This window comes from Onychomys torridus, chromosome 8 (genome assembly GCF_903995425.1).
Source record: "Onychomys torridus chromosome 8, mOncTor1.1, whole genome shotgun sequence".
NCBI lineage: Eukaryota > Metazoa > Chordata > Mammalia > Rodentia > Cricetidae > Onychomys > Onychomys torridus.
The window spans coordinates 87,394,417-87,408,541 of record NC_050450.1 but is presented as its reverse complement, the minus strand read 5'-3'; the positions used below and the strand labels follow the sequence as shown (position 1 = coordinate 87,408,541).

At 44.3% G+C, this 14,125-nt stretch overlaps 1 protein-coding gene across 1 annotated transcript; it reads left to right on the top strand.

Moving 5' to 3' along the window:
• Positions 1–203: 203 nt before the first annotated feature.
• LOC118588752 (keratin, type I cytoskeletal 26-like) lies at positions 204–13,095 on the top strand. Its single transcript, XM_036195300.1, has 8 exons — positions 204–691; positions 1,564–1,646; positions 2,808–2,964; positions 3,094–3,255; positions 3,341–3,466; positions 4,515–4,732; positions 7,424–7,482; positions 13,022–13,095. The coding sequence occupies exons 1-8, from the start codon at positions 254–256 to the stop codon at positions 13,093–13,095; spliced, it is 1,317 nt and encodes a 438-aa protein (XP_036051193.1). The 5' UTR covers positions 204–253.
• The last annotated feature ends 1,030 nt before the right edge of the window (positions 13,096–14,125 follow it).

The window sequence follows — 14,125 nt, the reverse complement described above, 5'->3', positions numbered from 1 at the left end:
GAATTAGGATCACTGTCCCTGGCACCTTTTTCATATATAAAAAATATCCTTGGGGCACTTTGCCACCTACTGGACACTATTAAAAATCACCCAATTATGAGAAACAGCAATTAGGATCCGACTAATGTTTTATTACAGATCGGTGTAGCTGAGATTGAGTCCTATAAAAGCTAGTGGGGTTGTCACCCCATGGAAGGTAGACTTTAGCTTTGCACCTCTCTGGGGAAGAAGATTGCCGGGCTGTGCTGTCACCATGTCTTTTCGATTTTCTGGGGGATCCAGGGTCTGCTCTCGAGCTGGATCTGTCAGGCTGTCCAGGGGTGGGGCGGGCTTTGTGGCTGGGAATGTGAGTGTTGGGCCCGGAGCAGAAAGCAGCTTTTCTTGCACCCTTGGGGGAATCTCTTCTGGAGGAGGCTTTGGCCATGGCAGTGAGGTGTCGGGAAGGGGTAACAGCACGAGTTTCCTTAACAATGAGCCTGGACTCTTCTCCGGGAATGAGAAAGTGACCATGCAGAACCTCAATGACCGGCTGGCACTGTACCTGAACCACGTAAGCGCTCTGGAGGAGGCCAACACTGACCTGGAGAAGAAGATCGAGGGCTGGTATGAGAAATATGGGCCTGGCTGTGGCCGTGGACTTGACTGTGACTACAGCAAGTATTTCTCAGTCATTGAGGATTTGAAAAAACAGGTAAGAAATGCAGATTCAAATCCTATGGCTATAGGCCTGGGGCAGGCATAGTTCAAAGCAAAGGAAACTTAAAAAGTATTTGGGGGGGGGGTGGCACACACCAGTCATCAGAGCTACAAAAGATGCTGCGACAGGGCATCACAAGGCTGAGGCTGGCCTGGGAACTTAGAGACCCTACCTTAATTTAAAAAAAGAAAAAGCTAGAACTATTATAGCAGAGCTTTTGTGCAGTATGCCTGGGACTCTCAGTTCAGCCTCCAGTATCATAAATAAGCTTAACTGATTCATTCACTCCAAATGTACTTATCAAGTGTATGGGTGTGGAATTTGCTCACTCTTTGTTCCCGGAGTTAAGGGTGGTACCTAATAATTTTTTTAAATGTAGGATCAAATAGCAAGAGAGAAATAGTTTCACAATCAATACAATTGAGCCAGGCCCAGTGGTACAGTCCTGTAATCCCAGCCACACCAGAGGCTGAAGCAGAAGGATCATAAGTGTGAAGCCAACCTGGGTAATTTAATGAGCTCCTATCTCAAAACAAAAAATTAAAACGAGAGCTGGACATAGTCCAGTAAAAGAATGTTCAACCAGCGTGTAGTACCACAAAGATGTTGCATTAATTTTTTGTTTTTGATTTTTAATTGATACTTTTTAATGAGTAACAATGAAATTATCTGTGGAGCTCTTTATTATCTGAATTTTATACGTGGTTGTTTCTTGTTGTTGTTATCTAATATGCTAGGCAAGAGCTCTACCACTGAGTTATACCCCAAAACCAAGTTTCTTCGAATATCCAAATAAAGACACCAGTATAAACATCTGAGACAGAGTCACACTGATGTTGGGATGTCCTTTGATCTGTCCCATTCAGATCGTTTCTATGACCACCTGTAATGCCAACCTAATTCTTCAAAACGACAATGCCAGACTCACAGCTGATGACTTCAAGATGAAGTAGGTGAACAGGATGTGATTATTACTAATAATGGCTAAAACTACAGCCATGCTTAAAGAATGTATCTCTTGTTTTTAAAACCTACTTGGGATATTTTATTTTATGTATATGGGTGCTTTGCATGTATGCCTATGCATGACTTGTGTGCTTAGTACCCTCCCTTAGAGGCCAGAAGAGAGCATCAAATCCACTGAAACCAGAATTACAGACAGTTGTGAGCTGCCATATGGATGCTGGGAGTCAGATGTGGGTCCTCTGGAAAAGCTGTCAGTAGTAGTCTTAACCACTGAGACATCTCTCCAGTCCCCCCACAAACAAACTATTTTAATGAAACCACTCTAGATAACAAAGAAGTAGAATTTAATAATCTTTATAAAAAGATCTATCATACATTTTTGAAAATCTGACACTATTTTATTCTGACATGTTATTGGATGGCAAAGATCAACTGTAAATAAATAGCACCTCTAAAATGATGTATTTATAGGGGCTTGGGTGTGAGTAAAGGGTTTGCCACAAAATCATGAGGGTCTACCTGAGTTCAGACCCCCAGCATCCACATAAAAAGAAGGGACCAGCAACACACATGTGTAATTCCAGTGCTGGTGTGATGGAGACAGGAGAGGCTTGCTGGACAGCTAGTCTGGACAAATTGGTGAGCTCCAGGTTCAGTGAGGGACCCTGTCTCAAAAATGAAGGTGGCAAGTTATTGAGAAAGATACCCAATATTGACCTCTGACCTCCACATGCACACCCTCATGCAAACACACACACACACACACACACACACACACACACACACACACACACACAGTCCTTATAAACTAATAGGTATCTCAAACTATCTTACTAGTTTGCCATGGCAAGAAGCCTCAAAAAATACATACAGGGGCTGGTGAGATGGCTGAGGTTAAGAGCACTCACTGCTCTTCCAGAGGACCTGAGTTCAATTCCCAGCACTCACATGGTGGCTCACAACCATCCATAATGAGACCTGGTGCCCTCTTCTGGCCTTCAGTCATACATGCTGTATACATAATAAACAAATCTTTAATATATATATACAGAATCAGAGCACGCTACCCCTCAGCATACAAAGTGTCTTTACAAGTTGTACCCACTGGTAATCACAATTCTAAAACACCTTCACACCCTTTAAGGTATGAAAATGAGCTTGCTCTGCACCAGAGTGTTGAGGCTGACACCAACGGTCTTCGCAGAGTGTTGGACGAGCTGACGCTTTCTACAACCGACTTGGAAATACAGTGTGAGGCTCTAAGTGAGGAGCTGACATACCTCCAAAGGAACCATGAGGAGGTAAGGAAGCCCACGGAACAGCCTCGCACACCATTTCCTTCTTCAAGTCCACTATTCGTTCCACACCAGCGTTTGGATGTCAATCAAAATCCTTCCCTGAGTAGTAATGATTTATTACCCCTTTTCCAGGAAATGGGAGTTCTGCAAAACGCATCAGGGGGAAACATCAACGTGGAGATGAATGCGGCCCCTGGCGTGGATCTAACCGCCATGTTGAACAACATGAGGGCGGAATACGAAGATTTGGCTGAGCAGAACCGAAGAGATGCAGAGACCTGCTTTAAAGAGAAGGTACATCCGCGGCAGGTGCCACGGAAGGGGCTCGTGTGGGGAACAGTCAAACGGGTTCCTAACCCGTGTGGCAATTCCTCTACAGAGTGCAACGCTGCAGCAGCAGATTTCAGATGACGCAGGAGCGGCCTCGGCGGCCAGAAATGAGCTGATGGAGCTGAAACGCAATCTGCAGACTCTGGAGATAGAACTTCAGTCCATTTCAGCGATGGTATGTAAGAACGGAACTAGAGGTGTGCGTCTGCCCACTTCCCACTACTGCAGAGAAACACCCCAAGCAGGATTAGTCTGTAAAGAAAGAGAATTTATTTCCTCACTGTTTTGGAAGCTGCAAACTCAAAGTAGCATGGCCCCAGCTATGGCAACGCCCTCCCCGGCTACATCACATGATGAGTAGCATCCTGACAGAAGTTTGAGCATGGTGAGACACAAAGCCAGAGCACAGGAAGGGACAACACACACGTGTTTTAAAATAACTCTCTCTGGAGAACTAACCAAGGTCTGACTTGGACTGAATCAACTTACTCCAAGAGCAGTGCCCTGGGTGACTTAACCTCCGGCTAGCCCCACCTCTTAAAGGTCCCCACATATCTTAATATCACCATACTGGAACCAAGTTTCTGATACATAAATCCTTGAGGAGACATATTCAAACTACATCCCAAACCTAGCATTATGTGTGCATAGGTAAGTAAATACATATATACAATGGATAGTCTTAATATTTTATGCCTATGAGAGTTTTGCCTATGTGTATGTATGTAGATCATGTATGTGCCTGGTGTCTGTGGGGGTCAGAAGAGGATTCAAATCCCATGGAGCTGGAGTTATAAATGGTTGAGAGCCACCCTGAAGATGCTGGGAACCCAGGTCCTCTGAGAGAGCAACAGGTGTTCTTGACTGCTAAGCCATCTCTCCAGCCCCTATAAGATGAATGTTTATAACACTAAATGTAAATATATATGTGTATATATGTATATATACATATATATATATTACTAAATGACCACAATATACTATATTAAGTAATATGAATTCCATAATTAAATGACTCAATATGTTAAGTAACAGGAATTCATCCATAAGCATTACTCCTGGCACACCAATCCAAACATCAACATTATTTTCTCAATGAATCTCACCAGTTTGATTTTCAATTGAAAATACATACACCTTGTGCAAACACTTCCTTCTAGCTTAAGAATGTTTCAGCACGGACATGTCGCCCTCTCTTACGCATTACTCTGCTTTTCTTTCAGAAACAGTCGTATGAGAGTTCATTGGCTGAGACCGAAGGGAATTACTACAGTCAACTCCAGCACATCCAGGAGCAGATCCGGGTGCGGGAGGAGCAGCTGCAGCAGATCCGAACAGAGACGGAAGGCCAGAAGCTGGAGCATGAGCAGCTGCTGGGCATCAAAACGTGTTTGGAGAAGGAAATTGACATGTACTGCAACTTACTAGATGGAGAAGAACGGTGAGCGCTAACACATAAAGCAACAAAATGTGTGGTAACTAGGTTTTTATATGTGCTTATTATAGATGTGTTATATATCACGTAAGTGTACTATGTGCTTAAGACAAAAGTATAGCACGTATTACATATTTAGAATATGTTTTTATTTTATAATATATATCATATTATACCCTAGAACTTCTTAAAATCATATATATGTGTATATATATCTTCAATTATGTACATCATTGCATCCAATGAAATGAAAACAGACAGAAATTTGATATCAACACTTACTTTTAGCTTGAGTGTTATGGTTGTTGTTGAAGATGATGATGATTTTTTTTTTTGAGACAATTATGTAGTCCAGCCCCTGAACTCTGTGATCTTCCAGTCTCAGCCTCCTGAGTACTAGGAATATAGGCCTGGGCCACACACATAGCCTGGAAATCAAAGATCTAAGTATGGAAAATGTTTATTTGCATGCATAATTGTATGAAGGACAATTAAATACAAAATCCTTGGTCATTCCAGTATTTGGTCCAAGGAGGAATTTGCTTTCTTTTATGTTTATGTTTAAATACATTTTTTTAACCCCCCCACACACTCTGTCAAGTTCAGAATGATGGTTAAAAAGATTTCACTGCACTGGGAGACTAGTGGTGAGCACAGCTCCTAGAAGATGTCATTAGAGAGACATCAGAGTTTGCTAGCCAAGACCCCAAAGGCCCCAGAATTGCGGTCCCAGGTGTGAATCACATCCTGAGCGAATTTAAACACGTGTGGTTAAACCTCTTGGAACCACGGTAACCTTTTTGGTAAAGTTGTGAATCCAACAAAACCACACTCTTACCTGCTCTCAGCTACAGCACCTCACCGTGAAGTGCCTTGACAGAGGCTGACTCTAAAAACCCACTTCGTCATCTGTGGCCGTCACTAAATGCTCGCCCAATTAAAACACTGAACACGCTGCCTTCTTCCGCAGGGGGAGACTCCTTGACTGTTTTTTCTTTGTTTTTTGTTGGTGATGGGGTTTTTTATATAATTTAATTTAATTTTAGATATCAGCCACGGATTCCCCTGTCCTCCACCCAGCTCACCCCCAATTCCCATCTTCTCCAGGGCAAGGTCTCCCTTGAGGAGTCAGCCCAGCCTGGTAGACTCAGCCGAGGCAGATCCAGTTCCCTCCTCTCTTCGCCCAGGCTAAGCAAAGTGTCCCTGCATAAGCCCCAGGTTCCAAACAACCAGCTCATGCACCAAGGACAGGTCCTGGTCCCACTGCCTGGGAGCCTCCCAAACAGTTCAAGCTAATCAACTGTCTCACTTATCCAGAGGGCCTGATCCAGTTGGGGGCTCCTCAGCTATTGGTTCATAGTTCATGTCTTTCCACTAGTTTGGCTATTTGTCCCTGTGCTTTTTCCAATCATGGTCTCAACATTTCTCGCTCATACAATCCCTCCTCCTTCTCACCGATTGGTTTTTGTTTTCAATACATCCCAACCACAGTTTCCCCTCCCTCCACTCCTCCCAGTACCCGAGTACCTCTCCTCTCCCAAAGAGCTCCAACTCCTCCGTTTCCCTTCAGAAAAGAGCAGAGCTCTCAGGGACATCCACCAAAGACAACAAAACAAGAAATAATAAAACTAGACGTAAACTTCCTATCAAGGCTGGGTGAGGCAACCCAGTAGTTGGTGGTGGTTCCTGTAAAGCTGCCCAGAAGAAGCCAGCAGTGATGGTTCCCTCCTCAGAATTTGGAGACCATTCATTCTTCACTTATCTTACAGTACCTTTTAGGCAATGTTAAAAACATAACTTTTTTGCAGAGCGGTGGTGGCCCATGCCTTTAATCCCAGCACTCGGAAGGCAGAGGCAGGCAGATCTCTGAGTTTGAGGCCAGCCCAGTCTACAGAGTCACAGGACAGGTAGGGTTACACAAAGAAACCTTGTCTTGAAAAAAGCAAAAGATAAAAAATGTAACTTTTTACATGAATGTGTTGTGTTTCTAACACTACAAACTACTGTGTTTCTTAGATCTCTAATTTTTTTTTATTTTTAGTTTTTGGTTTTTCAAGACAGGGTTTCTCTGTGTAGTTTTGGTGCCTGTCCTAGAACTTGCTCTGTAGACCAGGCTGGCCTTGAACTCACAGAGATCTGCCTGCCTCTGCCTCCTGAGTGCTGGGATTAAAGATGTGTGCCACCAAACCCACTTAGGTCTCTATTTTCTACAGCACCTAGTTCAGCTCCTTCTACAAGCAGGCACTGAACTGTTGAATAGAAAGTCAGAAGAAGAAGAACTTGGGATGCCCATGTTGCTAGATGGAAGAGACAGTATCTGTCCATAAGCAGCCATTTAATTTCACTAGGCTGAAGTCACAAAAAGCTTATTAGCATCCCCTTAAAATAGAACAATTTAAAACTTACTGAAACTAGAACTCCAAAACTATTATTTCTGAGGCTGGAGAGATGGCTCAGCAGTTAAAAGAGTTTAATTCCCAGCACTCACGTCAGACAGCGCCCTAGCACCTGTAACTCCAGCATCCGGAGCTGATGCCCTCTTCTGGCCTCCACAGGCACCTGCATATATGTGGATAAACACACATGCACATTAATAAAACTAAAAGTAATTTTTTAAAAAATATTATTCCCAACTCACAATCATTTATGAGCTTCTAATTGAAAGAAAAAGATAATAATCTACTCTTTTTTCCACAGAAGAAGTGAGTCCACAGGGTACAAACCAATGGATGGCAAGCCTGTGAATGAAGCCAATGGTATGGAAGGGTGTTTAGTTAATATAATTGTGTGTATGTGTGTCTGTGTGTGTATGTGTGTGTGCATGCACGCATGTGTTTGTATGTGTCTGCTGTGTGTGTGTCTGCTGTGTGTGTGTGTGTCTGCTCTGTGTGTGTGTGTGTGTGCTGTGTGTGTGTGTCTGCTGTGTGTGTGTGTCTGTTGTGTGTGTGTGTGTGTGTCTGCTGTGTGTGTGTGTCTGCTGTGTGTGTGTGTGTGTCTGCTGTGTGTGTGTGTGTGTGCTATGTGTGTGTGTCTGCTGTGTGTGTGTGTGTGTGTGTGTGTGTGTGTGTCTGCTGTGCCTGTGGAGGACAAAGAGCAACCCCAGGCATCTTTCTCAGTTGTTCTCCACTGTTCTTTTGAGACAGCGTGTCTTGATTGTCTGGAACTTGTCAGTTTGGCCAGGCTGGCCGGCCAGTGAGTGCTCATGGATCCCCCTGTCTCTGCTCCCCAGTGGTGGGTTTACAAGCATGCACACAGCCCTGGCTTTTGCACATACCTGCTAGAGACTGGACTCAGTCCCTCACACTTCCACAGCAAGAGCATCACTCACTGAGCCATCTCCCCAGCCCTGAGTGATTCTTTCAAGCCTCTTTGGCATTATCAAATGAGCTACTTATTTGTTAACTAAAGATTTATTTTAAGTTTGGATCTAATGAATGAACCAGGGGTTAGGGATTTAGCTAAGTGGTAGAGCGCTTGCTAGGCAAGTGCAAGGCCCTGGGTTTGGTCCTCAGCTCCAGCAAAAAAAAAAAAAAAATTAATGAACCAGTGAAGTCATTGTGACTTCATCTATTTATTTATTTGTCTATGTCTATTTATTTTCACCTAAAGTTTTGCTATGTAGCTCAAATTGGCCTGGAACTCATAGTTAGTTTGTTGGTTTTTTGTCTTGGCTTATCACATGCTAAGATTACAGATCTGTACCACCATACCCACCTGACAATTTTTTTTCTTTTTCTTCTTTTCTTTTTTTTTTTTTTTTTTTTTTTTTGGTTTTTTGAGTCAGGGTTTCTCTGTGTAGCTTTGTGCCTTTCTTGGAACTCACTCTGTAGCCCAGGCTGGCCTCGAACTCACAGAGAAACACCTGCCTCTGCTTCCCGAGTGCTGGGACTAAAGGTGTGCGCCACCACTGCCCAGCACATGTAATAAATTCTTAAAGAATTGAAAGTAATGAAAATAATAATAAAATTAATATTGTGCCTGAAAGTCTGATATAACCTTCTTCTTGGGAAGTGTGGCTAGGGTTGAAAAAACACTAGAACACTCTGTTAAAGAAGTTTTTCCACTTGTGGCCAACTAAGGCAGGCAGCCACCTGATAACCTGGTTCTCCAACATGCATGACGGGCATCACTGTGGGACTTTAACAAACCGGAGTAGAGACAACATGGAATTCAGGCATGTGCCATCACTGCCCGGCCCACCTGACAATTCTTAATGTTTACTTTATATCTCTGTAGAACAGATATGATAAAATTATAAAATGCCTAGAACACATTATTTTTTAGTTTTTCTGTTTAATAAAAGACCTTGTTTTAAGTCACTAAACTAGGGCAAGCTGGTATTTAAAGAAGGCAATAGCCTTGCCTGGTGGTTCAAGCCTCTAATCCCAAGTAGTTGGGAGCAGGAGGTTTGTAAACTCTAGACTTGTCTGGGTCACAATGTGAGCTGGAAACCAGTTTGAGGGATTTGATGAGACTCTGTCTCAATATAAAGAGGGAATGCGGGCTGGACATACAGGTGAGAACTGAGGGCTGGACATACAGGTGAGAACTGAGGGCTGAACATACAGGTGAGAACTGAGGGCCTGGACATACAGGTGAGAACGGGAGGGCCTGGACATAACAGGTGAGAACTGAGGGCTGGACATGACAGGTGAGAACTGAGGGCTGGACATACAGGTGAGAACTGAGGGGAAACATGAGGCTGGAGCATACAGGGTAGTGAGAAGTGAGGGCTGGGGGACCATACAGGTGAGGAAGTGAGGGGCATGGACATACAGGTGAAAGAACGGTGAAACTGGGGCTGGACGTACAGGTGAGAAGTGAGGGCTGGACATACAGGTGAGAAGTGAGGGCTGGACATACAGGTGAGAAGTGAGGGCTGGACATACAGGTGAGAACTGAGGGCTGGACGTACAGGTGAGAACTGAGGGCTGGACGTACAGGTGAGAACTGAGGGCTGGTAAATCCTCAACCCAATAGTGGATTTCCATGCATATATATATATATATATATATATATATATATATATATATATTATATATATATAAAACTAATATGTATATTAGTTTACTTCCATTTAATCCCCTCGATTCTCAACTTTTATTCTTTCTCCCTTTCCTCTCGTGCTGGTTCTCATCTACTTTTGAGACTTACCTTTGGAAGTGTGTGTGTGTGTGTGTGTGTGTGTGTGTGTGTGTTTGTGTGTGTGTGTGTGTACTCACAAGTGTGAGTTCCAGTGCTCATAGTGTATGTGGAGATCAGACCTTGGGTATTGGTCTTCACCTTCCATCCTGTTTTCTTTCAGACAGGATCTCATTTTTCTGCTTCCTTCACCACACCAGCTGACCCAAGACCTCCCATCTCCTCCTGGTGGTGCCAAGATTGAAAACATGTGCCACCACCTCCAGCTTTATGTGGGTTCTGGAGATCTGAACTTAAGCCCTCACTTGCATGGCAAGCGTTTTGCCTACCTTGAGCCATCTCCTCAGCCCTTCCCCCTACTTTTTGATTCCACCAATGAGAGAAAAACATTTGACTCTTGTCTTTAATGAGTCTGGCTCACGTTGTTTGGTGTGTAGATGTGTGACTCCATCCATTTTCCTGCAAAGGACATGATAGCAACCTTCATGGTCAAATCCTGGTGTATTGTATGCAGATGCCACATTTCATCGTCCATTCATCCATTGCTGGGCATCTATGCTAATCGCATTGACAGACTAGGAGTTAGACAGTCTCCCTGGTAGGCAGACAGATAGGGAGAGGGGCCACAATAAAGGAGATGAATTTCCAAGGTGCCCAGCTTCTTCCTCACCCTCCTGACTGAGACGGAGAGCCTGGCAGTTTAAAACTATAGGCTGTGTAGGCTTTGTCTCACACCAGGAGGCCCCCTGTTGATGGACAGGCTCAGCAAGTTCAAGGCTGGATCAGGATGGTCACACAACAGTTCTGGGCCATTCGACTGTGCTAGCTCTCTTCAAACTGACCAACTTCAAATCAGGGGAGGAAAACTGCAGACTTGAGAACCCCAGGCCTCCGGAGAGAAGAGACGGGGATTTTTGGCTTTCTGAGGTTCCCTCTGCTTTGCTTTTTTCTCCGTGTGCCTGGTGTGTGTGTGTGTGTGTGTGTGTGTGTGTGTGTGTGTGTTTCTTCTCCCCCAAGAAACACCTTTCTTAACTGCTGAGTTTGTCTGCTGCTGTTTGTAGTGTTGGAGATTTCTTTCTCGCCACCTGCTGTGCTCCAGATTTTTCCTGCCAGATTTTTAGTTCTTTAACTGGCAGAGAAACAAACCCAATCAAAACCCCTAGACCAGAGGTTCTCAACATGTGTGTCCCTTTGGATTTCAAATGACCCTTGTGCAGGAGTTGCCTAAGACCATTGGAAAACATAGATATTTGCATTATGATTTGTAACAGCAGCAACATTACGGTTATGGGGTAGCAATGGAAATAGTTTTATGGTTGGGGGTCACCACTGCATGGGGAGATGTATTACATAGGGTTGCAGCATTAGGAGGTTGAGAACCACTGATCTAGACTCTGTCACCGTGGCCTTGCTATTGTGAGTTGTGCTACAATACACACGCATGTGTGGGTTTCTCTGTCACATCCATTGAAGCCTGTGCACAGGAGCAGTCCAGCTGGATCTTATGAGGTTCTCCAAAGAACTGAAAATAAGACAAGATGGTTCAACACTGCATCCCTAATCTGGACTAGATAGAGTTTCCTTGGTGGTGGGTTCCTTTCCACTGTTTATGTTACCCACTGAGGTTTGAATGTTTCCTTTTAATTTTGTTTAACTGTCACCTATTTTGTTGGTACAAGTCTGTCTTTCTTTTCATGCTCCACCATCCCTGAAACATAGACATTCTCTTCTCGTGTGTGCTTGTACGTGTGTGTGGTGCGTGAATGTATATGTGTTTGTGTGTGTGGGTAAACACACATGGATGTGGATGTGTGGGAACCAGAAGAGTTTTCCTATAGATCTCTCCACCTTACTTTTTATTGATAGATGTATGTAAGTATGTATGTATGTATTTATTTTTTGGTTGTTGTTGTTTTTTTTTTTTTGAGACAGGGTTTCTCTGTGTGGCCCTGGCTGTCCTGGATCTCACTCTGTAGACCAGGCTGACCTCGAACTCACATGTCTCTGCCTCCCTCTGCCACCCTGAGTGCTTGGATTAAAGGTTTATGCCGACACCCAGCCATCCACTTTATTTTTTGAGACAAAGTCTCTCATGGAACCTGGTGCTCAAGAGGCGATCAGGAAGACCCAGGGCCTTTTGTCTCTGTCTCCCCAGCATTGGGATTATAACCATGCTGCCATGCCCAGCATTTTCTGTGGGCCCAGCAGCTCTGAATCCAGGTCTTTGTACATGTGTACCAAGCGCTTTACTGACTGAGCCGGTTCCCCAGTCCCTGGATAAATATTCTCTTTTTAAAAATTGAGGTATTCGAAAGTTTGCTTTCTCACATTTCTGTAATCTCTGTGTGTGACCTCCTTTGGTTTGTGAATGACAAGAAATAATATTTCCTTCCTTCTTCAATCCTGCCCCCTTTTCACGCCCTGTCTGGTAACCTTCCGAGAGTGATCTTTCTCACAAATGGCTTGAAGGGAAACTATCTACATTTGATTGTCGCTAGGGCTGGGGAACTTAGGCTACTATCTAGAGGTGGGAGTGTGTGCAGCCTGGTGCAGGTGGACGTCAGGCTTCTGAGGGTGCCAGACATTGTTTGGACAGTGGTGTACATGTGCACTCTGGCAGATGAAGGGACCAGGCTGCAAGGGGGGGGGGGGTATATGTGCATAACCCCAAACCAAGCAAGTGCTCAGAGCACTAAACTGTCTCTATGCTTGCCTGTCTCAGAGCCCCTGCTCTTAAAGGTGAGTGTGTTTTCTGTTGTGTTTTACACAACCACAGAAAGACTTCTTGTTTGTATTCTCAAGATTGAGAAAGTATCCGAAAAGTAAGCCACCCCTCCCCCATAAGAAAAGGTGACTCACTAAGCGTTGACCTAGATGTTGTCTCTTGGATGCAGATGGCCAGTTTGCTGTCTCCTCTTGCTGACCAACAGTTGCCCTAGTTAGAGACCCAGTTTCCATAGGGCTGGCTCCAGAGGCTCCCCTTGTCACCCCACTTCCTAATTCCACACCGGCTGTCACACACTTGCTACCACATGCCCTGACCTAACAATGAGTCACAGATCCCACTGCTGAGCTTTCCTGTTATCCCCCTGCTGCTAAACCCGAGACCCCCTTTGTCACCTGCTGTGAGTGACGTTTTGCCATCCCCCTCAGCCGCTGAAATTCCATTCGATACCAACTGCAGAGACCAGTGTGGGGGATGGAATGAGGAAGAGGAGGATATGTGACTCATGCCCCTGTCTCTGTGTGCTCCTAACTGTTCTAGAGAGCTGACTCCTAAGCGGGGAGTCTGTTCTGTGGTAAACTCCACAAACATCGCCACCGAGCACTTCTGAGATCAGTACTGAGCCAGGGTATGAACAGCACTGCCATGGCGCAGTAGAATTTCCGCTCAGCACCATTTGGTTTAAATAGGCTCATATGACTTTATAACTTCGTAGAACTGTGTCTGTGGGAAATACCTTCAGCTTCCAAAAGGTGAGCATGGTGTGACACCTGAAAATCCTGGAGCTGTGTTTTTCTTTTCTATTTCCTAGCTTATTCAGCTTTTAACTCGGTTTGTGACCCTGAGAAAGTGTCTTAATGTCTCTAGACCTTCACACCCTGTCTGTAAAACAAAGACACCAGTCCCAGCTTTGCAGGGCTATCACAAAGCATCCACACATTTATTTCATCTGTAAGGACAGGAGCAATGGCTGACATACGGTAAGCATGAAATGTGGAAAATCAAAACATTTACAAACCAAGGTGTAGTGCCTTTAATCCCAGCACTCGGGAGGCAGAGACAGGCCTGTGAATTAGAGGCTAGCCTGGTTTACATAGAGAATTCCAGGCTAGCCAGAGCTACATAGTGAGACCCTGCCTCAATGAATTTATTATTATTATTATTATTATTATTATTATTATTATTTACAAACTACTCTTGGACTATGACTCTCATTTAAACTGAGGACTGCTTTAAAATGTGTGTAGGCAGATTTTTCTGTTCTGCCTACCAGCTTCTCATAACCACACAGAGACTTATTATTACTATGAAGCTCAGCTAGCTTAGGCTAGTTCCTCACTAGTTCTTATAACTCAAGTTAACCCATTTCTGCTAATCTATGTGCTGCACGTGCCTTGTGGCTGTAACGTCTCCTCCTGCACGTCTTGCTCTCTGTCTCCTGGCATCTCTGTCCTTCTTCTTCCCAGTGTCCCCTGTGTCCGGAAATGCTGCCTCGCTATTGTTGGTTCAGATTTTTTGTTAAACAGTCATGT